Source organism: Sturnus vulgaris, chromosome 17 (assembly GCF_052056855.1).
Source record: "Sturnus vulgaris isolate bStuVul1 chromosome 17, bStuVul1.hap1, whole genome shotgun sequence".
Taxonomy (NCBI): Eukaryota; Metazoa; Chordata; class Aves; order Passeriformes; family Sturnidae; genus Sturnus; species Sturnus vulgaris.
The window spans coordinates 363,051-386,974 of record NC_142259.1 but is presented as its reverse complement, the minus strand read 5'-3'; the positions used below and the strand labels follow the sequence as shown (position 1 = coordinate 386,974).

The 23,924-nt window shown below is 48.7% G+C and overlaps 1 protein-coding gene across 6 annotated transcripts; it reads left to right on the top strand.

Annotated features, from left to right (window-relative positions):
- Positions 1 to 8: 8 nt before the first annotated feature.
- LOC106859178 (uncharacterized) lies at positions 9 to 23,707 on the top strand. Of its 6 annotated transcripts, none has more exons than XR_015807329.1 (5): positions 9 to 727; positions 1,013 to 1,241; positions 7,939 to 8,018; positions 8,878 to 8,959; positions 17,502 to 23,707. XR_015807329.1 is itself a non-coding variant. In XM_088174940.1 (4 exons), exons 1-4 carry the CDS (start codon positions 707 to 709, stop codon positions 20,588 to 20,590), a joined length of 225 nt encoding a protein of 74 aa, XP_088031066.1. In that variant the 5' UTR covers positions 9 to 706; the 3' UTR covers positions 20,591 to 23,707. The 6 variants fall into 6 exon arrangements, 2 of the variants coding, with proteins under 2 accessions (XP_088031066.1, XP_088031065.1); XR_015807330.1 differs by having other exon boundaries at positions 6,991 to 8,018; XM_088174940.1 differs by lacking the exon at positions 1,013 to 1,241 and having other exon boundaries at positions 20,549 to 23,707.
- Positions 23,708 to 23,924: the final 217 nt, after the last annotated feature.

Below are 23,924 nucleotides of genomic sequence, written 5' to 3'. Positions count from 1 at the left end.
AGGACCGAGGAAAGAGGAAAGGGAAAGGGAAGGCGGGCAGAGGAATCTGCTGCTTCCTCTGCTGGTTGGCCCGGGGCTGCCCCTCGGGGAGTGCGGCTGCAGGTCGCCGTGACCGGCCGGCATGTTGCAAAGTGTGGAATATGCAAAGTTTTCTTAAGAAAAGCTGTTCTTCGGCATGACCATCTCCGGAGAGAATGTGATGCCAGCTGCCGGTAGCCGACAGCAGGACAGCTGGAGGGACAGTCAGCAGGGACATTCCTTAGGGAATGAGGGTTATGTCGTGGACAAATTTACTAGCTCTAGGTTGTGGAAGGCCTTCCCAGATGAACTGCTATGTGTTACGAACAAGCTCCTGTTTGTTCTGTTAATGTTCTGTTAACTGTGGAAAACACCCGTTTTTATGTTAATTGTTGCTGTTGTTCTGTTCTAAATCCCACTCCCTGGAATTGCCTTGCCATTGTGCCCTTTCCCTCCCCGTCGGTAACGTCTTCGCTGCTCCCAAAATGATGCCCAGCAAATTAGAAGACCGCAAGTACTTATGGGACACAACTCAGTAAAAAAAAAAAAAAATAATAAAATCAACGAGCCAATATAACATCGAAAACTAAAAATGGTACTCCCAAGTAAGAAAAACAGTGAAGAAGATGAAATCACCAACCAGGACTCTCTTGCATTGTCACCATGACCTAAACAGCACCCTATCGACATGACACCCCTGGACTACGAGGTAAGTCGAGTTTTCTGGGGGACTCTTGTAAGGACAGAAGGTTCAGCTCTGTTGTATAGAAAAGCTGAGTTTTTTCTGCTGGGGATTGTTCAGCGGGAGTAGCGGTGGTGTACGTGACCCGTCGGGCTCCCACCCAGAGCTGACTTTTCGGTAAAGGCATTAAAATGGGTGCTGGTATCCTTGCCTTTACTCGTTTCACTATGTAACAGAGATACCGGGCAGTGAATCAAGCTCAGTCACGAACTTCACAATTCTCTCTCCTTCTCATTGCACCCTATTTCGCAGGACACTTCATTGCACCCCGTTTCCCAGCACATGGGGATCAACAGGACTTCCCCCGATACCCGCACAGCCAGCCCCATCTCTCATAGGCTGCAGGAGCCTTTCCCTCCTGCCAGGCCAAATCATAGCTCCCTGCTGTTTCCCGGCAATTCGGACTGCTTGTAGGAAGGGCATTGCTCGCTGCAGTTCTGCCCCTGAGCAGCTTCGCAACTTGGAGCCTCTTCTTAGCCAGGTAAGCACTGGAAAGTACCAGCAGCCAGAAGATGTTCGCTCTGCTGCTTCAGCCCTGCAACTTCAGTCAGGGTTCTGTTCTGAGTTTTCTTCTTTTTTCAACGTCCTATCCTAGACAGGAATGACAAACCCAGGTTCCATTTGGGGCACGCTGTGTAACCAGAGGGGCTGTAAGGATGGAAGCAGGCAGCGCTCTGTTCCTCTGTCCCCTCTGACCATCAGCCCCTGCCAGGACTTTGTGCAGAGACCTTCCTCCCACTCTCACTGAGCTCCTGCAGTTCTCCTCTGTAAACTTAAGTGCATTTCTCTGCAGGGACATTCCCATGCTCTCAACAGCAAAATCAATGCCAGCTGACATGGAACTATCACATCATTCGCAGAATCCTTACTGTGACCCCAATGCACTACAAGGATGAATTGGTCTTTGTTTTCAAAATGAGAGAACTACAGAGGTCTGGATAAACCTTCCTGAGGGTGTGACTGTAACTTGTTTCTTATCAGCAAGGAAAGACTGTGCTGTGCGGGGTCTCTTAACTCTGTCCCATCTTGTCCTAAGCACAAGCACCCTTTTCCCCCTCTTCCCTGTCCCCTGCGGACACTGGACACCAAAAGAAAGCTCGGGAGTCTGGGTATTAGAACACATCCTATATTTACATGCTAAAAATAAACGAGAAAGAAGGGAAAAGCAATCTTAGAGATATCAGGAGATGTATAAGGTGCAGGATCCCAGGATCCCACAGAGGGTGGTGCCGGGGCTGCCTCTTCCCTTCTGATGGAGGGGATCGGAGGAGCCGCTGTGGGAGTGTTGGGGTGTGTGTGTTTATCTAGCCGGGGGTATTGCTATGTTGTAACTTGGTGCTAGAATCCCGTCTGCCTGCCTTTAGCGTTTCTGCTGGCTGCCGATGGGTGACGTGCTGCTTGATCCGATCTGCTTGCCCTCGCTGTTTCCTTCCCGCTGCTGGTGATGGTGCTGAGGCTGGTTCCTGCCCGTGAATTTACAAAAGGAGCAATTTCCCCTCTGCCCCTGACCCGAGACGCCATCGCACCTGGGGCGGGTGCCGGGCTCGGGTCGGAGCGCCCCCTGCTGGCCACGGGGAGTCATCGCCCCCGCCCTCTGCCGGCTGTGGCTGTAACTGCACCAAAGGGGAAAGTGGTGCTCGAGGGCTGGAAAATTCCTCTTATTGTTTTCTCTTGTTGTTTGTCGTTGGTTCTGTTTGATATATAGTAGAGAACTGTTTTTCCTTTTCCTTTATTTTTGCCTGGAAACCCTGTAATTTTGAAGTTGTATTTATTTGGAGGGAGGGGGTCATCTTTTCCATTCCAGAAAAGTTCCCACTTTCCTTGGCAGACATCTGTCTTTTAAACCCAAGACAATTACTGGCGCCTAGTTTATAGCACAAAGGCACTGAGAGGAGATGGTGAAAAGAGAATAACCGTTCTTGGGTAACCCGTTTGTGTACAGGATAAAGAACCTTGTTAAGTGGCATCATGTGGTCCAGCTTATCCTGGTTTGGTTGGCACATGATTGTGGCTACATTTTTCCAGTTTTCAGCTTATTCTTGAAACATCTGTCCTATGACTAAGAGCATTGTGGCTGTTATCCTGTTTGTAGAAGGGATCAACAAGGTGAGGAATTCAATGCTTGTAAACTTCTTCTGGAATGTGGGCACATGGCTATATAACTATCATGGACTAAGTTCATGTCTTTGGGGTTTCCTTACTAATGGTACCTATTGTGATGAAGCAAGATGGGGCAGTTTCCTCCCAGTCCTTCACTCACTTCTTTGGGCCTAACTCAACAGCTTTTGGAGAGTTTAAATTTCACCTAGAAGCTAAAGAGATCATATACTTGTTTATGCTTTTGCTGTGTGTATTCAGCAAGGTCCATTCACCATTCTGAGACAGGGTGAGGATACCTTGGGTAGCTACCCTAAAACCTGGCACAGAAGTCAGGGACATGGTCCAGCAGCACCACCTGCAGTCAGAGGGAAAATCTGATGGTGCAGCAGTGGAACCCATGGATGTTACAACTGTCCGGGTTCCAGCTCAACCACAAGGGCAGCCACAGCCAGAAGCAGTTGCCCCTCAGCAGAGGCGGAAATATAAAAACAAATTGATGCACCCAGTGAATGATGATGGGGAACCAAGGCCCTCACAACTAGCAGAGGAGCCAGAGCCCAAGATCATCACTGAGTCCCTGATTGTCCACTGACAATCTCTGCAGTCTGCGGAAAGAGATTGTATGGCACGAGGCTTTTTCAACCTGGCTGATTCAAGTTTGGGACCTTATTGGTACAGGCACGCAACTTGATGATACTGAAGCAAGGTTTTTGGCCCAGGATGTGGGGATTGAACAGGTGTGTTCGTGAGGGAACCAGGGCCCCTTTCTCTCTGGGAGCAGCTTATAACAAGTGTAAGAGAGAGGTTTGCTTACAGGGACAGCCTGCAGGACCACCATCATACAAAGCCCTGGAAGACCAGGAAGGAAGGGATCTGATGCCTGAGTGTCTCAGTTTGAAAGACAGGTGTCTTGGAATGGAAAATATGACCCCTCCCCTTCTCTGTGAATTATTCTAACTTTGAAATGATGGGGCTTTCGGGAGAGCTATGGGAGAAGGAGTAGTAGTTGGTTGCCAGTGTGTGTGTGTATAACAAGGCAAACAAACAGCAGCCCCGGCACAGCCCCGAGCAGAGGCAGAGCCCCAGTCCCAGCCTTGTCCAGCCTGCGGACACCTTCCCCTGCGGTGCAGTTCCGGGCACAGCCGGCAGGGGCGCTGCTGGCTCCCGGCCGGGCAGGGCGGCTGCCATGATTCCCCGCGCCTGCAGGGGGCGCTGTGGAGCGAGCTCGGCCGCCTCTCTCCACACGGAAATGGTGGGTGGACTGGTGGGAGGGATGGAGAAGGGACTGCTGTGGGAGCTCAGGGCAAGCAGCCAGTGCTTGTGCACCTCCAGATGGTGAAATGGGCTGTAGCAGGAACCTTGGAAGCAGCAAGCCGTGGTAGGAGAAGCAGTGGGAGGACAAAAGCTCTATAGTGGCAGAGAATCCTCCAGGCAGTGACTGCAGACTGGCTGTCCTTCCTCTGATCCTGAGAGAGTGAGAGGAGCAGAGCCTAGCCCCTCACCCCCTGGCCAAAATCCTGTGGTATCTCTGCCCTTCCCAAGAGAAAACCCCTCAGGTAAGACAGTAGCTGGCTGTACCCTTCCACCTCCTCCTCTGTAGCTGTCGGTGCCTGTGTTAGGCTCCGATCTGCCACAACGAGCCCAGGCAGGTTGTCTTGAGATGGACAGCCTTTCCTGGAGTCTCAAGAAGGTTTCAGCCACAAGGTACTAGGATGCAAGCAGTGCCTGGGATCTAGGCTATCAGCTCTTTTGTGATTTTCTTCACTTGCAGAGTACCTTCTTGGCTAGCAGAGAAAGAGATCGGGAAGCACAGCGGAGGATTTTCCACAAACTCTTTATTTCATCTATGAAGGGGTCTCAGGACAGCAAATCCAATGGGTAGGGTCTTAAGGGGATTTTTGTAGGGTTAGGGTGTCTTGGAAATGGACCAATAATATAGGGGATTCTATTATTAACCAATCTACAAGAGATTTTAGGTAAAAAGAGAACCAATTATCTAAGGGATTGAAAAATGGACCAGTAGAATTACAGAGATAAAAGCAGGGGTTTGCAGAGGGATAAAATTAGTCATTCTAAGTAAACAACTTCTTATCTAAGGAATTCTGTTCCATGGGGCCCTCTCTCGAGGGTCTGCCTTTTCTCCAGAGAGGGTCTCTGCTCCCTCAACACTCCTCCTCCCAGCCATATCTTTTGTTCTCTTAAGTTTTGGTCTCTTAGCAACAAATGGGAGAAAATTCCCTAAAAGAAGGAGAATAAAAAGGGAAAATCCTGACCTCCAACACTGAGCCAAATGGCAGTATTGGAGATACTTTTTGGAAGGGATGGACAGCATAATGACCCTGACAAGGTCAGGTGCACAGCACAAATGTGGTGGAGCCTTGCACAGCAGAGGCCATCTGAATACTCCAGCTTCATGGGAACAATGCATTTTGGGGACAACCAAGAGACAGTGAATTCTGCAGCAAGCAAACTCAGGAATTATGAGACCATGGTCCATAGCCTGATGCACACTCATGTCTCTGCTGTGGTTGAGTCTCAAGGATAAACAGGAAAAATTCAGAGAGAAGATAAGGAAGGACAGTTCTCATGTGCCACCAGTGCAAACCAGAGGCCCCAGTTAGGGAGAGGGAGAACACCTCACAAGCTGACCTGTGGTTTTTCCTGTGTGAACATGGGGAAGATATGAGAAGGTGGAATGGAAAACCCATCTCTGTCCTAGCAGCATGGGTATGCAAGCTGAAGGAGGAAACTACTAAGGGAGTAAGTTCCACCAAAATGAATGTAGTCCCAGCTTCCCCTGGCCAAGCTGCCAGATATAACACAAGGGAGGATGATATGACAGATCCCCCTTGAAGGAACACCCAGAATATATGCTCAGGGAGGGAAGATCAATTCAGTAATTTTACCTTTAAGTTCTCTTAGGTGTACTGTATCTAAGTAACACTAAGTTTCAGTGAAATTAGTTTTAAGTTCTGTAAAAATATGTTTAAATTATAAGATGCAATTTTTTTGATATAGAGAGGAATAATGTGAAGTTTGCATGGAGCTAACTTCTGTTAAAATATGTTCATTTAAACAACAAGATACAGTTATTTAATTGTAGAGATAAGATAGAACCGATTAGTTAAGCTATTTAGTGCTTTTTTACTTTTTTGCTTTAATGTCATATATGCATGAATGTCTAAGAAAATATTACCTCAATTTCTTAAGACAGTTACTACTGATAGATTAATAATCCTGATTATGTTGTTAATCTCATTATATTAATTCACTGACTTTTTATAACAGGCATTATCCATAAGATATTATTACTTTATTTATTTGCCATTTGTCTGTGGTACCACTGACTGAAGATAAATGACAAAGTCGACTGCTTTACAGACTTTAATATATCCTTGTAGAGCTATCTACAAGACATATCATTTTAGAGAAACCTTCCTAACTACTATTACTGAGAGGCTTTTAGAATATATTAGGGAGACTCTTCCAGTTAAGGCTGGGGCCCTGGCCAATCCTAGCCTTACCTGTTCAGGAGGTATGCCAACAACCTGGGTGTTTTCTGTACCAAATTCGTACTCAAGTAATTTTGACTTGCTGGATTTGGACCTGTAATAACTGGAAGTCTTTTTGGATTGAACTTGGAAAATCTTACCCAGGAAGAGTTCTCCAAGCCCTCACTCTAAAATGAGGCTTGCCAGTTACTGCGGACTCTGGGTGATGGTGCAGTATTTAGGGAATTGATAATGCATTATTTTCAATCATCATTCTATCTTTCATGTATTACTAATCGCATGTATTATCCAATTTATTTTTGCTTGGTGTGAGTTTATGGTTTTGCCATTTTTTTTGCTTTTTATGTTGCCTTCATGTTCAATACTGAGAGACACACTGAGAAGGGGGAATATGGTCCCTCAAGAATGTTTAAATAATTCAATATTGATACTAAAAATTTTGAAATGAAATTAAGTCAAGTTTAATCCTGGCAGAGCAATACTGCTTTGAAGATTTACATGTGCAGAGACAATTTCTAGAAGCTTCTATGTAAAGGTCTTTAACTGAGTGTACAATAATGAAGCCTAGCTGATTTACTAACCTAGGGAGAAGTTATGCATGTGTTTTATCACCATCAGGTACAAAGTCTGAACAAACATCGATCACCTTCAAAAGAATGAGGCCTAGAGAAAAGAAAAATTACTTAATTGCTATCCAGCCCTGACATTGACCTCTGAAGATTCATGATTTCACCCTCTGGGGATGCCTGTGAGAAGAACCTCATCAGCACCTGTTTGACCTCTAACAGACTTATGGACATAGTAGATGGATTAGAAATTTAGTTAAAATAGGCTTATGTGTATTAGGCATTATATTATGTATTGTAGTAGTTATTCCTTGTATTTTACAGCATGTGAAAACATTAATAGACAAGTCACTTAAGAGTGTCTTTTTAGTTGAAAGGAATAGGGGAGATGTGGAAGCTAAGACAGAGACTACTGTGGATTTAATTAGCACATGCAGTTTGATAACCAAGATGCCTTGGCAAGAGCAAACAGAGCTTTGAAGATTACAAGAAGATTGGATCGAGGCTGATGACAGGAAAGGAGATTGAATTAAGTAGAAATGTAAAGTTTGTCTGTGTGATGTTTAACTCAATGAATGTAGTAAAAACTTACTAGCCTCCCTAAAAATGGTTATAAGCACATGTACCTCACAGTAGATTTGGATTCTGATCATGAGTCAGTAGCCCCCATCTCTCTCACAATCCTCGATTAACCAGGACAATCTGTCATCATTAATGGAAAAATTGACCTAGGAGGTAAAGGAATTCACTGAAGCACAGTTTCAGCCCTTGCCTAGGAATTGTTCCTGATCCTCACAAAGCAGGGACTTCTATGGTTTGAAGAATACTCTTTGAACCTGGGCAAGGTGACCTCCAGAGGTGCCTCCAACCTCCCCAGCCTGAGTTTCTGTGACTCAGAAAAAACAGGTTGTAGTTTCCAGAGGACAAATTAAGCTCCACACATGGCAGGCTTCTCCTGCCCTCATCAAAATGGTTCATGACATGAGTTTCCTTTCTGCAGATTCCTCCCTGGAAGGAGGATGCTCCTCAAGGTCACTCCTTGAAGCTGAGAGAAATGTTTGCCCATAGTCATTGGTTTGGGTGAGTAGCATCAATCTTTCATTAAGAATTGTTTTTGCTGGCTTGGATAGAATGACTTCAATGTTGCTTCAAATATAATGCACTATCCCCTAAGTTATAGTTCTCTGTACTGGGTAGTAAGTAATTCTGATAAAGATCTTTGAGTTTAATTATGATCATAATAAACTCTTTATTTGTCTATAAATATATTCTTCATCCTATGAAACACAGTTGTATAAAGGCTCAATTACATCTATACTATCCTTTAAACATCAACTATTGACTAATTCTAAGACTGCATCCAGCTGCTCCCTGGCTCCTCTCTGAGAACTACAGGAAGTCAGGAGGTCCTTTCTGCACTTGTAACTCAGCGGGAATGTCTCCTGCCTGCAGCAGGGACACCTGGAAGAGGCACAAGGCCCGGCTCAGACAAGCCCACGCTGGCAGGAGCATCCACAGCCCCATGGTACCGGCTGTCGGGGCAGACACAGCCTCCAACTCCAGCCCTCTCCAACACTCTGCCCTTGGGGAAGGGGAAAGGAACAGGCTCCCAGACTGGCCCTGAACACAGCTCAGATGATCAACAAGTCCAGTTCATGGCAGGCAAACCCCTCCCATATACATCCCTCAGCCACCACAGGTCTATTAGAGAGAGTTCCGACAGCATTTAGGAACCCAACTCTGATTTCCAAAGCGCACATTTGGGCCACTGACCCCTTTCTCCACAGGCTGTGCATCAGCAGGAGGGCTGCTCCCCTGAGCTACTGGAGGACTCCTCTTTCAGAAGTTGACGTATTTTCCTGGGCAGACTCGCAGACAGGCAACGTAAAGTAGTCTGGGGGGAACACTCTCCTAAAAGTTCTGATTCTTCTCCCTTCAGGTGCCACCTGCACATTGGATGGAAGAGAGGGTCACAGAAACCTGTCAGCAAACATGGAGCAAAAGGACCTCTGGACATGAAGGCAAGGAGATCTCTGCTCAGACACCCTGAATTGCACCAGACAACACTGGGGGCAAAAAGCTCTCACTGGCAGCTGTGCAAGAGAGGCCAGTGTGTGTCCAGGGACACGGGGCCATGGAGGGAGGCAGTGGAGTGAAGGTGCCTTTGTGAAAGTCATGGGCTGCCACATCAGAGAGAACAAACAAAAGGCTGTGCCTGCCAGGGACAGGGAGAGGCAAGCAAACAAGCAGAGGACTCCAAAGTGCTGCCTGGGCAAACGTGTCCTGTTCCAGAGGAGCCCGAGGCTCTGCACAGGCAGTGAAAGACCATTTTACGTCGTAAGTCCTCCCGGGGCCAGTGCTCAATTCAGGCCGCTCTGAATTTTCTGGTGATGCAACTGGTTGCTCAGATTGCAGGCTGGTGTCTGATATACAGAACAGCTGCTCCACTTGTGCTTTAAAAGCCGGCTGGGGATACAAAGAGGAGATTATTCCCTTATTTCAAACACCACACAAGCTGTATCTCAGAAATCTCCATCACAGGAAGCATCCTTGAAGCACCAGCAGTGCAGCTGCTGTTCAGCCTTCTCAGTACAAAACTCTGCTCAGTTTACTTCATCACTCTGCTCACCTGCTCCATTCCTTCCCTCACCAAATCCAAATCCCCACATGTTGCTGTCCTTGTGTGGGTATGGGAGAAACAGCTCCCCATGCCCAACTTTAGGCCTGGAGCTGATTTTAACAGCAAGCTCTAAGGCTGTTCAGTCATTCTGAGCATGTGAGGAAACAATCTGGCAGTCTGTGTTGGTTTGAAAGTAAAACCAGTGCGAGACTCCAAGTCAGTAATACAATTTAATAGGAGAAAAGAGAAAAAAAATAAAATACATGCAATAATATAAAAGAAACAACCACCAACACAGTCAGAAATACAACCTGACACCCTGTCAGTCAGGGTGTTGGTAGCAGTCCGTATAAATGGTGGCTGCAGTCCTCCTGGATGACAGATGTGGTTCTGTTGAAGCAGTGCTCCTGTAGAAGGTGCAGTTTTCCTCCGAAGATCCAGCAATGATGTGGAAAAAGGTCCGACTTTCCTCTGGGATCCAGTAGAAAGGTCTGCCCTCGGGTCCCAAACCCCAGTTTTTTATCTAGGTAGGAAAGGCTTGGCTCCTGCCCCTGGTTGGGGCATCTCCCAATGGGGTGATGTAATCTTATCAGTCACACAATAGGACTTAATGGCCCATTAACGGAATATATCTTCTGGAGGAAGGATGGGTTGTGAATAGATAACGATGATCATCCCCCCATCTTATCAGATGGCACATCAGCAGAGGATATCTCCCACAGAGATAAGGATCACCACCCCTCCCACATTTTAACAGATGGTGATAGAATACACATTTTTGCATTGTACCCCAGGACATAATCCACCCCTTATTCTATTACCATCTACATCACACCCAAACCAATACCCTCTTACAGATATATAATACAAAATGAAACCTTACATATAGTTCTCACTAAAAATTAGGTCTCTTTGCGGTACACAACGGGTTTCCCCATCTTTCTGCATTACCCACCAGGTGCACCCAGGTCCTTGAGCAAAAACAATCCCACGGATTGGTTTGCCTTTGCCTGTGGTGGGATTAATCCAAACAGTCTTTCCTAAAATACCTTTCATGTGTACCACTGGGACCTTGTCCCCATCCACTGTGTGCAGGGGTTCAGAGTGGGCAGGACCGGCTCGATTGATGGACCCTCGGGTGTTAACCATCCAGGTGGCTTTGGCCAAGTTCATTTCCCAATTTCTGAAGGTTCCACCACCAAGTGCTTTCAAAGTAGTCTTAAGGAGTCCATTACACCGTTCAACTTTCCCGGCAGCTGGCGCATGGTAAGGAATATGATATATCCATTCAATGCCATGTTCTTTGGCCCATGTGTTGATAAGGCCGTTCTTGAAATGGGTTCCGTTGTCTGATTCAATTCTCTCAGGGGTACCATGCCTCCAAAGGACTTGTTTTTCTAGGCCCAAGATGGTGTTCCGGGCAGTGGCATGAGGCACAGGGTAGGTCTCTAACCATCCTGTGGTTGCTTCCACCATGGTCAGTACGTAGCGTTTGCCCTGGCGGGTTTGGGGAAGGGTGATGTAGTCAATTTGCCAGGCTTCCCCATACCTGTACTTTGACCATCGTCCACCATACCACAGAGGCTTCACCCGCTTGGCCTGTTTGATTGCGGCACAGGTCTTGCAGTCGTGGATGACCTGTGAGATACTGTCCATGGTAAGGTCCACCCCTCGGTCACGGGCCCATCGGTACGTCGCATCTCTCCCCGATGACCAGAGGCATCATGGGCCCAACGAGCTAGGAATGATTCTCCCTTGTGCTGCCAGTCTAGATCCACCTGTGATACTTTCACTTTGGCAGCTCGGTCCACCTGCTCGTTGTTGTGATGTTCTTCATTAGCCCGGCTTTTGGGTACGTGTGCATCCACGTGTCGAACCTTTATGGTCAGTTTCTCTATTCGGGCAGCAATGTCCTGCCAAATCTCAGCTGCCCATATGGGTTTCCCTCTGCGTTGCCAGTTGGCCTTTTTCCAGCGATCCAGCCAACCCCACAGAACATTAGCTACCATCCATGAGTCAGTGTAGAGATAGAGCCTTGGCCACTTCTCTCGTTCAGCAATATCCAAAGCCAACTGGATGGCTTTTAGCTCTGCGACCTGACTCGATCCACCTTGTCCCTCGGTAGCTTGTGCAACTTGTCGTGTGGGGCTCCATACTGCAGCTTTCCATTTCCGGTTAGTGCCTACAATTCGGCAGGACCCATCAGTGAAGAGGGCATATCGTCTTTCAGTCTCTGGTAGCTCATTATATGGTGGGGCTTCCTCAGCACGTGCCACTTGCTCCTCTTCTTCTTCAGAAGACAATCCAAAAGTCTCACCTTCAGGCCAGTTTGTAATTATTTCCAGAATCCCAGGGCGATTTGGATTCCCAATACGGGCGCGCTGAGTGATGAGGGCAATCCACTTGCTCCATGTGGTGTCAGTGGCATGATGTGTGGAAGGCACCTTTCCCTTGAACATCCAGCCCAGTACTGGTAGTCGGGGTGCCAGGAGGAGTTGTGTTTCTGTGCCAATCACCTCTGAGGCAGCTTGAACTCCTTCATAGGCGGCCAAGATCTCCTTCTCTGTGGGAGTGTAGTTGGCTTCAGATCCTTTGTAGCTTCTGCTCCAGAATCCCAGTGGTCGACCCCGAGTCTCACCAGGCACCTTCTGCCACAGGCTCCAAGACAAACCATGGTTCCCGGCTGCAGAGTAGAGCACGTTCTTCACATCTGGTCCCGTCCTGACTGGGCCAAGGGCTACTGCATGAGCAATCTCTTGCTTGATCTGGGCGAAGGCTTGCTGCTGCTCAGGGCCCCAGTGGAAATCGTTCTTCTTGCGGGTAACCAGGTAGAGAGGGCTCACAATCTGACTGTACTCAGGAATGTGCATTCTCCAAAAGCCTATCGCACCTAGGAAGGCTTGTGTTTCCTTCTTGTTGGTAGGTGGAGACATAGCAGTGATCTTATTAATTACCTCTGTTGGGATCTGACGACGTCCATCTTGCCACTTGACTCCTAGAAACTGAATTTCCTGAGCTGGTCCCTTAACTTTACTTCGCTTAATGGCAAAACCAGCTTTCAGCAGAATCTGGATAATCTTCTCTCCTTTCTCGAAGACTTCCCCTGCTATGCTGCCCCATACAATGATGTCATCGATATACTGTAGATGTTCGGGGGCCTCACCCTTCTCCAGTGCAGCCTGGATCAGCCCATGACAGATGGTGGGACTGTGCTTCCACCCCTGGGGCAGACGATTCCAGGTGTACTGCACGCCCCTCCAGGTGAAAGCAAACTGAGGCCTGCATTCTGCTGCCAGAGGAATGGAGAAAAATGCATTGGCGATATCGATAGTGGCGTACCACTTTGCTGCCTTGGACTCCAGCTCATACTGGAGTTCCAGCATGTCTGGCACAGCAGCGCTCAGCGGTGGAGTCACCTCATTCAATGCACGATAGTCTACGGTCAATCTCCATTCTCCTTCAGATTTACGCACAGGCCAGATGGGGCTGTTGAAGGGTGAGTGGGTTTTGCTGACCACCCCTTGGCTCTCCAGTTTACAGATCATTTCATGGATGGGAATCACTGAGTCTCTGTCAGTACGGTATTGCCGGCGGTGTACTGTTGTTCTGGCGATTGGTACCTGTTGCCCTTCAACTCTCAGTAGTCCCACAGCAGAGGGGTCATCTGCAAGACCAGGCAAGGTGCTCAGTTTTCTAATGCCGCCTGTCTCTACAGCAGCTATCCCGAGAGCCCAGCGATATCCTTTTGGGTCTTTGAAGTATCCATTTCTAAGATAGTCTATGCCAAGGATGCATGGGGCCTCTGGGCCAGTCACGATGGGGTGTTTCTGCCACCTGTTCCCAGTTAAACTCACTTTGGCCTCCACTACAGTCAGCTGCTGGGATCCTCCTGTTACCCCAGAAATAGAGATGGATTCTTCTCCTACATACTTTGATGGCATCAGAGTACACTGGGCGCCAGTGTCAACCAAAGCCTTATGTTTTTGTGGGTCGGATGTGCCAGGCCATCGGATCCACACAGTCCAATAGATCCGATTATCCCTCTTCTCTACCTGGCTAGAGGCAGGGCTCCTCTATTCCTGATCCTGGTACACGTTGCTCTCTCCCTGTAAATAGGTTCTTGAGGTTCCTTCAAGAGGATCAGTCATATCATCATTCTGATACTGTCTGGAGTTCTGTACACGAGAGACTGGAGCAGCATTGACTCTAGATGAACTTCTTGGGGTAGGTGTCCCTCTTTTCAGCTCACGTACCCGGGCTGCTAAGGAGGAGGTGGGTTTTCCATCCCACTTCCTCATGTCTTCTCCATGCTCCTGAAGGAAAAACCAGAGGTTACCTCGTGGAGTGTGTCCTCTCTCCCTGCCTGAGGAACGCCGGCTCCTAATGGCAGAAACTCTTGTTGGTTCAGGAGAGATCTGGTAGTTGTTTTCCTTAAGTTCTTTTTTTAGTTTCTGATGGCCCTCTTCAATCAGGCTTCGGACTTGCTCCACCAGCCATGTTTCCATGGATGAGACATGGGTAGGAAATGGGGCTGTGACAGTGTCCTCATAAATTCTTAGTTTATTGGCCAAGAAGCCTACCATGTCCTCACCTTCCCTCCACTGCAGCGTTGCCAGGTAACGGGAATACATCTCTGGTCCAAGTCGTGCAAATCTCAACCACATCTGTGACGTGCACCGGACACAGTCTGGGCTCTTAGGAAATCTCTCATCTTCTGAGAAAATGATCTCCAGCACGGCCAATTCCCTCAGGCATCGGATACCTTGTTCTATTGTGCTCCATTTTCCTTGGTGCACCTGAAGATCTTCTTTACAAAGGTATCTGTCCTTCACACTTGTCAGCAGTCGCCACCAGAGGCTGAGAGTTTCTTGGGTTCTCCCAATCCCCTGGTCAATGACCACATCCCGGGACAGAGATCCCAGATGCCTGGCCTCACATCCATCCAGAATGGTGTCATTGGCTGCAGCGTCCCAGATGCGGAGCAGCCAGGTCAAGATGGACTCATTTGTCTGGCGGGTGAATTCCCTCCGCAGGTCACGCAGCTCACCCAGGGATAGAGAGCGAGTGATGATTTCTGGCTCTGTCACTTCTGCTGGGTGCGAAGGTCCTGCCACGTCCTCGTCAGTCACTATGCGAACTGATTTGCTCTTTGATTTCTTCTTCTGAACGGGCGCAACTGCTACTGGTCTAGGCTGTTCTGGCTCAGTGATGGTTTGTGTGGAGATGCTGATGGTGCTTCTGTCTTTTTTCTCCTCTGTGGCAGTCTGCGTAGACACGGACACTGTTGCTTTGCTTTTGGCTTTTTCCTCCTTTGTGGCAGTCTGCATAGACACGGGCACTGTTGCTTTTTGTTTGGTTCTTCTCCTCTTTGTGACATTCTGTGCAGTCGTGGACGAAGTTGATTTGTTTCTTTTTTCCTCTTCCTCAAGAATACGCATCAATACGCCATGTAGTGTTCTGTTTCTAAGCATGTTGTAGGCTGTAAAGGCTGTGCAGAGGAGACAAAGCAGAACTAACAACAATATTATGCTGTCCTTAGCATCCAGCGGGAACTCAACATTTCCAAAAACTACTGTATCAGGCCGGAAAGATTGGAAAAAATCATCCTTTACCCCTCCCCCCCAAGGGCTGGGTGTGATTGTTAAAACCCCGGATGTAGCAACCTAGACTAGGACAAGCAAACAAAGTCGAGTATATATTCCGGATTATGTTCATTGCCTCAGAGGTTATCATGCAGTAGACATAATAGGCCAGTAAAGCAATTTTTATACCATATCCTGGTCTACACAGGAGCATTACAGCTGGCAGATAGTTCCCCATGTGTGGAAAAATATAGAGAGCAAGATATAAAACCCATGTAAGCATGTTGAGAATCATGGTGAAAACAAAATTGTAATACTGACTTTCCTCAGTACCCTTCGTGCCCCACGTTGGGCGCCAATTAATGTGTTGGTTTGAAAGTAAAACCAGTGCGAGACTCCAAGTCAGTAATACAATTTAATAGGAGAAAAGAGAAAAAAAAATAAAATACATGCAATAATATAAAAGAAACAACCACCAACACAGTCAGAAATACAACCTGACACCCTGTCAGTCAGGGTGTTGGTAGCAGTCCGTATAAATGGTGGCTGCAGTCCTCCTGGATGACAGATGTGGTTCTGTTGAAGCAGTGCTCCTGTAGAAGGTGCAGTTTTCCTCCGAAGATCCAGCAATGATGTGGAAAAAGGTCCGACTTTCCTCTGGGATCCAGTAGAAAGGTCTGCCCTCGGGTCCCAAACCCCAGTTTTTTATCTAGGTAGGAAAGGCTTGGCTCCTGCCCCTGGCTGGGGCATCTCCCAATGGGGTGATGTAATCTTATCAGTCACACAATAGGACTTAATGGCCCATTAACGGAATATATCTTCTGGAGGAAGGATGGGTTGTGAATAGATAACGATGATCATCCCCCCATCTTATCAGATGGCACATCAGCAGAGGATATCTCCCACAGAGATAAGGATCACCACCCCTCCCACATTTTAACAGATGGTGATAGAATACACATTTTTGCATTGTACCCCAGGACACAGTCAATGGTCTCTGTCTGGAGCCAGGCACCCAGACAAGGCTGCTTTGCCCAAGCAGGCCTGGACTGACAGAGATAGAGAGTCCCAATTCTTTATGAGAAACATCATTGGAATAATTCAGGGATGTTGCAGTGGACTGAAGATCAATGCCAGTGCTTACTTGGATACAAGTCTTTCCCTATAGGATGTAGAAATGTTTCTTCAGAGACTCTTTGGCAATTTCACTCTTGATAAGTGCAGTCCTCAGGACTTGAACATTCTCCATCCATTTCTTCAAAGCAGCAGCTCCATGCTCCAACACCTCCTGCATGCCTTCCCTCTCCACTTCCAACCGTTGACTGTTTTCCTTCTGATTTGTCATCTCAGCTGCATGCATTTCATTCTTCTTTCCCAGACTTCTCATCTGCTGCTGGTACAATTCCCATTCATGCTGCCAAAACAGGGAGAAAAAGAGAAACTCATTCCCTCTCTTGGTTTGCTTCTCATACCAGATCTGGACTCCTGCCACAGGGGCAGGCACAGGCTGCCCCTCTCTCTCTGCCTCTCAGGATGCTGCAGACCTTTGCTGGGCCCCCCGTGATGCTGCATCTTTCCCAGCTCACTCAGCCCATCCCAGCTTCCTTCCTGCCCTTCCCCGACCTCTTGCAGCTCCACTCCAGTGTTCCTTTGGGGAGGAGCTGCCAGAACTGCAGCCAGGATTTTAGTCCACGCTAAGCAGGATTTAGGCAGTGCCACGAGGATGTGCTCTCCATCAGGGAGGAAGGGAAGAGCAAACACCCCCAGCATTTCATTCCGTGGGGTTGGAGCAACAGCAGTGGTTTTCCACCTCTCCTGTGTAGAGTTTCCATGGTACCATCCCGAAAGCCCCACTGCCCTCTCTTGGAGCAGCAGTGGCCAGATCAGGCTGTCATTCTCTGCTGACACTCAGGACTAGTTCTCCCCTTGCAGGCACATGTCCTTCTCTGCATCAGCACTTGGCTCTCCTCTCTTCTCTCACCACTGGCTGCTCTCAGATGGCCAAGGCCAAACACCTTGCTATTAACAGCAAACTTGGTCTCCAGATATTTATTAATCTGAACATGCACATGAGGAATTGCCCAAACCATGCAATGTCAGTAGAGACAGTGTGGACATTGAGAACTAAAGCTTCTAGGGCACAGAACTCCATCATGGAGAAAAATCAGCAGCCTCAGCACTAACTGGCTTTGACATGACTACAACATCTTTTCCTCTTTATTCAGAAGAATGCAATTAGAAAAGTTAAACTGGAAAAAGGTGATCCTTAGAACTATTAACACAAGGTCCAGTCATAGCTAGGAAATGGCCCTTTGTGGCATCTGCCAATCTCACCAGTACATCCTTCCTTTCCTTCTCCAGGCTCTCCAATTTCCTCTGCAGAGATGCCACCTCCTGACGAAGAGTCTCAGTCTCTTCCTGCCTTTCAGCAGCCTCTTTCTGCAGGGCAATTTCTCGAGAGGTGTACTTGAGTTCTGCATTCCACCAATCTGCAGCGGGGAAGGGGAAGGGGAAAAGCAAAGCAAAGGCAAACTGATGTGCATCCTGCAAACACAACAGCACTGTCTTCTCTGCCTGCCTGTGTTGGCCAGGCCCTAGACCCACAAAGGATCCAAAGCTGACAGAAATGAAAGAAACTTCCAGACAGAGAGAAAAGCAGGAATGAATGGGGCAAGGTTCAAAGGAATAGGAAAGTGTGTTTGCTCTTGGGCTTGTGCAGAGTGAGCAATCCAAGAGAGACAAAGGAGCAGGGATGCCTGTGCAGCCCTGCTCCAGAGGGATCAATACCCTGGAGGCTCTGGCAGGGCCTGGAGTTTGGGGGATTGAGCTGAGGCATCCAGCTACAGTTCCTTAGCACAGTCACCATCTGAAAGGCACCAGCTGTGCACAGGATCAGCCATAGCACAGCCAGGTGGCACTGCCAGCCACAGCATCTTTCTTGAGAAAAAGCTTTCACTGGCACTACAATGGATAAATGTCCTGCTGGATGTTTTTTCCCCTCTGCCATCTCTGGGCACTTTTCCTCTGTGTGACATCAGAGATCCTCACTGGCAAGACAGGATGAGGCAATGGGTGGGAGAGCAGAAGCAGTACCTTGCTCGCTTTCCTCCAATTTCATCTACAGCTCCTGGTTGTTGGCTCTGAGTTTGTCCATCTGAGCCTTTGCCTTCCTCAACTCCAGCTCTGAGGCGTTACACTGCAGGGCCAAGGCAAGAGCTTTGTCATCAGACCTCTGGAGCCTCATACGCATCTCAGACACTTCAGTCTCCAGCACATGCACAGAGGCCTTCAAGCATCGTTCTCCTGCCTGGGAGTCCTCCAGCTCCTGCAGCAGCTGCTTCTCTCGAGTTGCCTGAGCAGCCTCAGTCTCCAGCACTGTGTCCTGCAGGGCCTGGATCTGGAAGATGGATGCACAGAGCCTCAGGGCCAGGGCTGCTCCTGAGGAGCAGAGCAGGCAGCAGGGAGAGCAACGAAGGAGAAAGGACTTCAGGCAAAAAACACACAGGAAACAGAAGGTGCAAAACCAAGGATTCCAATGAAGACAAATGTGGAGAAAAAAGGGAAAGGGAGGCAATGGACACCCTTGAGGCTGCAGCTCTGAACACTGCCTGAAGTGGCTGCGGTGGAAGTGTCCTGCCCAGCCTGCCATAGCCACGGCTGTGTCCCCACACTGCTCAGTGCCCAGCACAGGCACCAGCTCCATCTGGGACAACTCTGCTAACACAGGGACAGAGAAGCTCCAAAGGAGTCTGCTGCTGCTTCTCCTCCCAGATTTCCTGCTGGGACCCGGGAGAGAATGGGGGAAAACATTGGCAGCACACACCAGATCCAGCCTTGGCCTCAGGGTGCAGCAGCAGCCCTGGGCAGAACACGGCAGCAGTGGATGCTACTGGGAAAGGAAAGAGGTTGAGGCCTCCAAGCCAAAGATGGTGTTGTGTGTCCATGGGGAAGAGGATGCAAGTGCACAGCTTACCTGGGTGTTGAGCTCCTCTAGTTCTCTTCTATGCTCAGAACGGAGCTGCTCAGTCTCCTGAAGAGCAGAATGAAAATGAGACACCTGATTGTTCAGTGCCAGGTTCTTTTTTTCCAGTGTTTTCTGAGGCACGGGTTCTTTTCCTCCAGAGACAGATCAGCCTAGAAGGAAAGCATGACACTCGTTGCTACATGGTATCACATTTTATAAACTCTTAGGACTTGCACCACCTCGGGGAAAATCTGCTCTGTCTGATGAGCTTTGTCTAAACAACTTGGCTGTTTGTTCCCCCTGCAGTCACAGCCCAGCACGTGTCCACTGCTTTTGTTCCTGAAAGAATGGGGAGTTCCTGCCTACATGCCCTGTCTTCTTTTTGAGATGGAAATGTGAATACAAACCTAACAAATTTTGTAGTGAAGACATTAAGGGAGAGGAATAATTTTCTTCTGACTAATTATGCTCCAAGGGGGGGAGGTTTGTCAACATGGAAGACACATTTCCTTCCCACATCTTGTATGTCCAGGTGGGAGGAGCAGCACCCTACAGCCAGGGGATCTCTGGGAACTTCCCTAAGATTTATCAGCACCCATCCTACTTTCAGCTGGAGAAACAAAGGCCAAAGGCAGAAGTGGCTACAGAGGCTTTGAATACAACCTGATGGAAGTTGCAGAAACCTCCAGGCAAGGAAGAGTGCTCTGCCTTCCTTCGTCTTCTTCTTGGAAAAAGAATCCTGCGGCACTGAAGACTGGCAGGACTTGATCAGCTGGAGGAGCCCCTCCTAACCTTGCTCTTGTTCCTTGCATTCTTTGCAGTCAGTAATGCCTGTGACTGTGGAGGGTGGCAGAGACCCTGCTTGACACCTTCCAGGCAGTGGGGGGCATTTTATGAGGAATGATGCAACAAAGACATTCTTGTTTCTTGGGTGCCTCCGAAGATAATCTGGCCGAGATCAGCAGTCAGGGCCTTAAGATGGTCCTGACCAGCAAAGGCATCAGACGCCAGGCTGATCCAGATCCCAAAGGCTTCAAGTTACAGGACCCAAGGTGGAAGTGTCCACCTCCTTACACTGCAGGTTCGGCAGTGTTAACACACCCACCTAACCTAAGAATACAACAGTCCCTAGAGGGAAAATGCTACCCTAAAAGACTTTGCCTTCAGAAAAACTTTAACTGAAGGCTTAAAGGAAAAGAAAAAGAACACAACATTCAGATAATGAGATGTATCAGCAGGGAGAGCTCAGAATCTATCACTTAGGAAATGCTGCCAGAGCCCCTGGCAGGTGCAAAGATGGGAAAGAGGGAATCCATTCACCACAATGCAGAGTCCCACAGGCTTTCCTTTACCTGGCTTTTTCCCTCTCTAGGACATTCACGGAAGCCTGCAATTCTGAATTTTGCTGTGCCACTTTTTCCCATTGTCTCCATTCCCTCTCCAGGTTCTGCAGGTGCACTTGCAGCCCCTTCTTCTGCTGTTCTGACTCCTCCAGCCTCTTCTTGGTGTGTTCAAACTCCAACAGCTTCTACCTTGGCTGATCCTGTGCCCAGCTCACATCTTGCTGGGCTCTCTGGACAATTGCTTCCTGGGACTCTCGGGAGACTGCCAGCTGTCAACTCTCTCACCTCCAATCAAACAGAACAAAGCCGTGGTTCAAGTTGCAACAGAAGTCTGCAGGGCAGTCGTAGCGGCAGGACAGGCGGTGGATGCGCTGCAGACCGTAGTCGCAGCGTTCGCGGCCGTGGCCCGGCCGGCCTCTCCTTCGCCGTTGCCGCCTGGGATCGGCTCCTTTGCCGGGCCGGGGCCGTCCGTGCCGCCGGTTGTGGCTGCGGGGGAGGTCCCAACCCTTCCTTCGTCATCGCTGACTTCTGAGCCTGCCCCGCCTTCATGGCCGGGACCATGCCCACCCCCCTCTGCCGCGGCAGGGGTGGGTCTGACTTCTGTTTCGTTTGTAGCGTCAGCGTCGCCGCCCGCCCACCCGGAAGCGACGGTCTCCCCCCCCCGAGTTCGGCGGAAGCGGAGCCAGCCCCCCCACCGCCTTCGGCGCTGCGTCCCGCCTCGCCAGCGAGAGAGGACGCCGCTGCCCGGACGCGGGCGGGCGGGTGCCTTCCATCTATGCCTCCGACGGTCGTGCAGACACCGACACCGCCTGCGTCCCTCCTCACGCTGACGCCACTGATGGGCGGCGCCCTCTATCTCGGGGATGTGTCTCCGCTTCGGATGGGCGGCACCATGGCATTTCGGCGGCTTCTCCCCGGAGACGTCTCTGGACACTTCCCCCGTGTTTGGTCACTGTGAGACGCAGGGAAAAGCCCAGGGGTACCATCATGTATACGAAGGGGGTCGACAAGGGTGTTCAGGTGGACGTTTGTGGGCTTGGTCCGGTCTCTGGAGGGAGGCTGCCTCAGGGTGGCAGTGATGATGCCCAGAGAGCGGAGCAGCCCCAAGTTTTTCCTGTTTATAGCTGCCCCGATACAGGGCAGCAGGGACAGGGAAAGGAATGAGGACGAGGCTGACCAGAGGCCACGACAGCGAAAAGCCGATGAGGCTGCTTCTCTGTATTCTAGGCAAATCCTTTTCTCTGCATTTGCTAGTGTTTATTGTGTCTATTGCATATACCATGTCTCTTTAGGTCAGATTTATGCAGCAAGGTTGTCCTCACTTATCCATATTTTGAAAGGGAATTCTCAGCTGGATCCACCTTGGGGACTGACCTTTTCCTCCAGTCCAGACTCATATCCTACAGGTACCAGTGGTCAGTGGAATGATCCTTTCCACAGTCTAGAGTAGGTCTTTCTACCCCATCTGTTAATGGAGATGGCAACCCATCCAACGGTGTTTGAATTGTTTGTTCAATTGATAATTAAATGCCATTAACGATGCTTGCAATTCATGGCAGCGGGTTCTGCAGGAATTATTCTGTTGCTTATAGTCTGCCCAGCCAGGAGCTCTTGCAATTGGCAAAAACAGTCAAGCTGTCATTGAGACCCAGAAGTACTCAGATGCCAGTGCAAGGCCCTGCTGTCTTCACTGACGGACTAGGAAAAATAGGAAAAGCCACTGCTGCCTGGGAGGATGAGTCTGGCTGGCAGGTGTTGGAAGGCCATAAGACAGGCTCTGCTCAAATACGTGGGTTGAAGGCTGTCACCATGGCATTCCAAAGGTTTCCTCAGTTACCTTTGAATTTGGTCACTAACTCCATTTCTGTTGCAGGCATAACTCAGTGCTTGGATTGTCCATTTCAGCTGCTGAAGGCCTTGTGCTGCACAATTCAAGCCCAAGTTCATCTGTATTATGTTCTGCACATACGGAGCCACCGACATTTACCAGGTTTTCTGATGGGGGGCGATGCCAAGGCTAATAGGTTGGCTAACCCTGTATGGGTGGCACCTCAGTCTGGCAGGATTGCACAAGCCATGACCTTTTCCTTCTGAATGCATGCACTCTGCGAAGGCAATTTCCTTTAATTGCAGCCAAGGCTCGTGACATTGTCAAATTTTGGATTGACGGTCGTGGTCTTGCAGCATTTTTGCCAGTGGGGGTGGACCCTAGAGGTCTTACGGCCCTGCTGCGTTGGCAACCAGATGCTACATCACTGCAATTGGCAAATTCAGGTACATGCGTGTGTCTATTGCTACCTTTTTCTCCACCATATGGGTATCTGCTCATATTGGAGAGAAGGGTTGCGGTGTGACTGCCCATTGAAGGATGGCTTTTTGTGATTTTGGGCATGCCTTCTGCTGTGAAAACCGACAATGGCCCTGCTTATGTCTTTCAAAAGACAAAGCAGTTTTTACAGATGTGGAGAGTCTCACACAAACTTGGCACTCCACATTCTCCGACAGGTCGAGCCATTGCTTTATGTGTTTTGGGTCTTCTGAAGCATGTTTTGGACAGACAGAGAAGGGGAATGGCTGGTGAAACACCACACAGCTGATTTGAAAAGGCTTTGTGTGCCATCAATCACCTTACAGTGCCACAAGATTCCAATAATCCTGTTGTTGTGAGTCACTTTGCCTCATTACAGGCTCTGGACAGCACACCTGCCTCGAGCAAAGGCTCTGGTATGTGACCTGACCATGGACAAATGGGAGGGCCCACATGGACTTATCGTTTGGGGCCACGGGAACGCTTGTGTTTCAATGGATACTGGAATATGCTGGCTGCCTGCAAGGTGTGTCTGCCTTGACCTGCTACAGCAGAAGCAGAATGTGGCCAGTGCACAACCTTCAAGTGCTGATCACCAACCAGATCCCTGTCTGAGCTGTCTGGAAATTCTTCCTGTCTGAACTGTTCTGATATTCAAGAGCTGTATTCTGGTTTAGGTAGATTTCATTAATGTATTAGATATGGTAAGATGTATGAAAAAGATATTATAGAGATTTTAGTTTTATGGTAGATTTCACTATTGTATTAGAAATAATATTTTGCAGTCTCTTGCAAGAAAGAGCAGCAGGTGCGAAAATTTTATGAATATTTGAGGTATCTTCAAGTCTCTTGAGTGGTGTCCTCCCTTGCACGGGGCTCTGCAGGGGACTACAAACACTTCTCTTTTTTCCTTTTTTTAAATAAAGAAGCGGGACTTGTGGAGGCACATTAACCTGTCGGAAAGCTGTGTGAGAACACGGGGCTTTCCCAAGGGCTGGCCTAGGGGCAAAGGTTTTCCCAGGAACAAAGGCATATGCTACTGTTTACAGAGTGCCTATTTTGAGAACTCTGTTGTTTACAATGAAAACATCTGTGCAAAAGGTGTTGCTTGCTATGGCCAGTGAGCTCTATTCACCCGGTAACCCCCAAAATTCCAGAAATTCACCCAA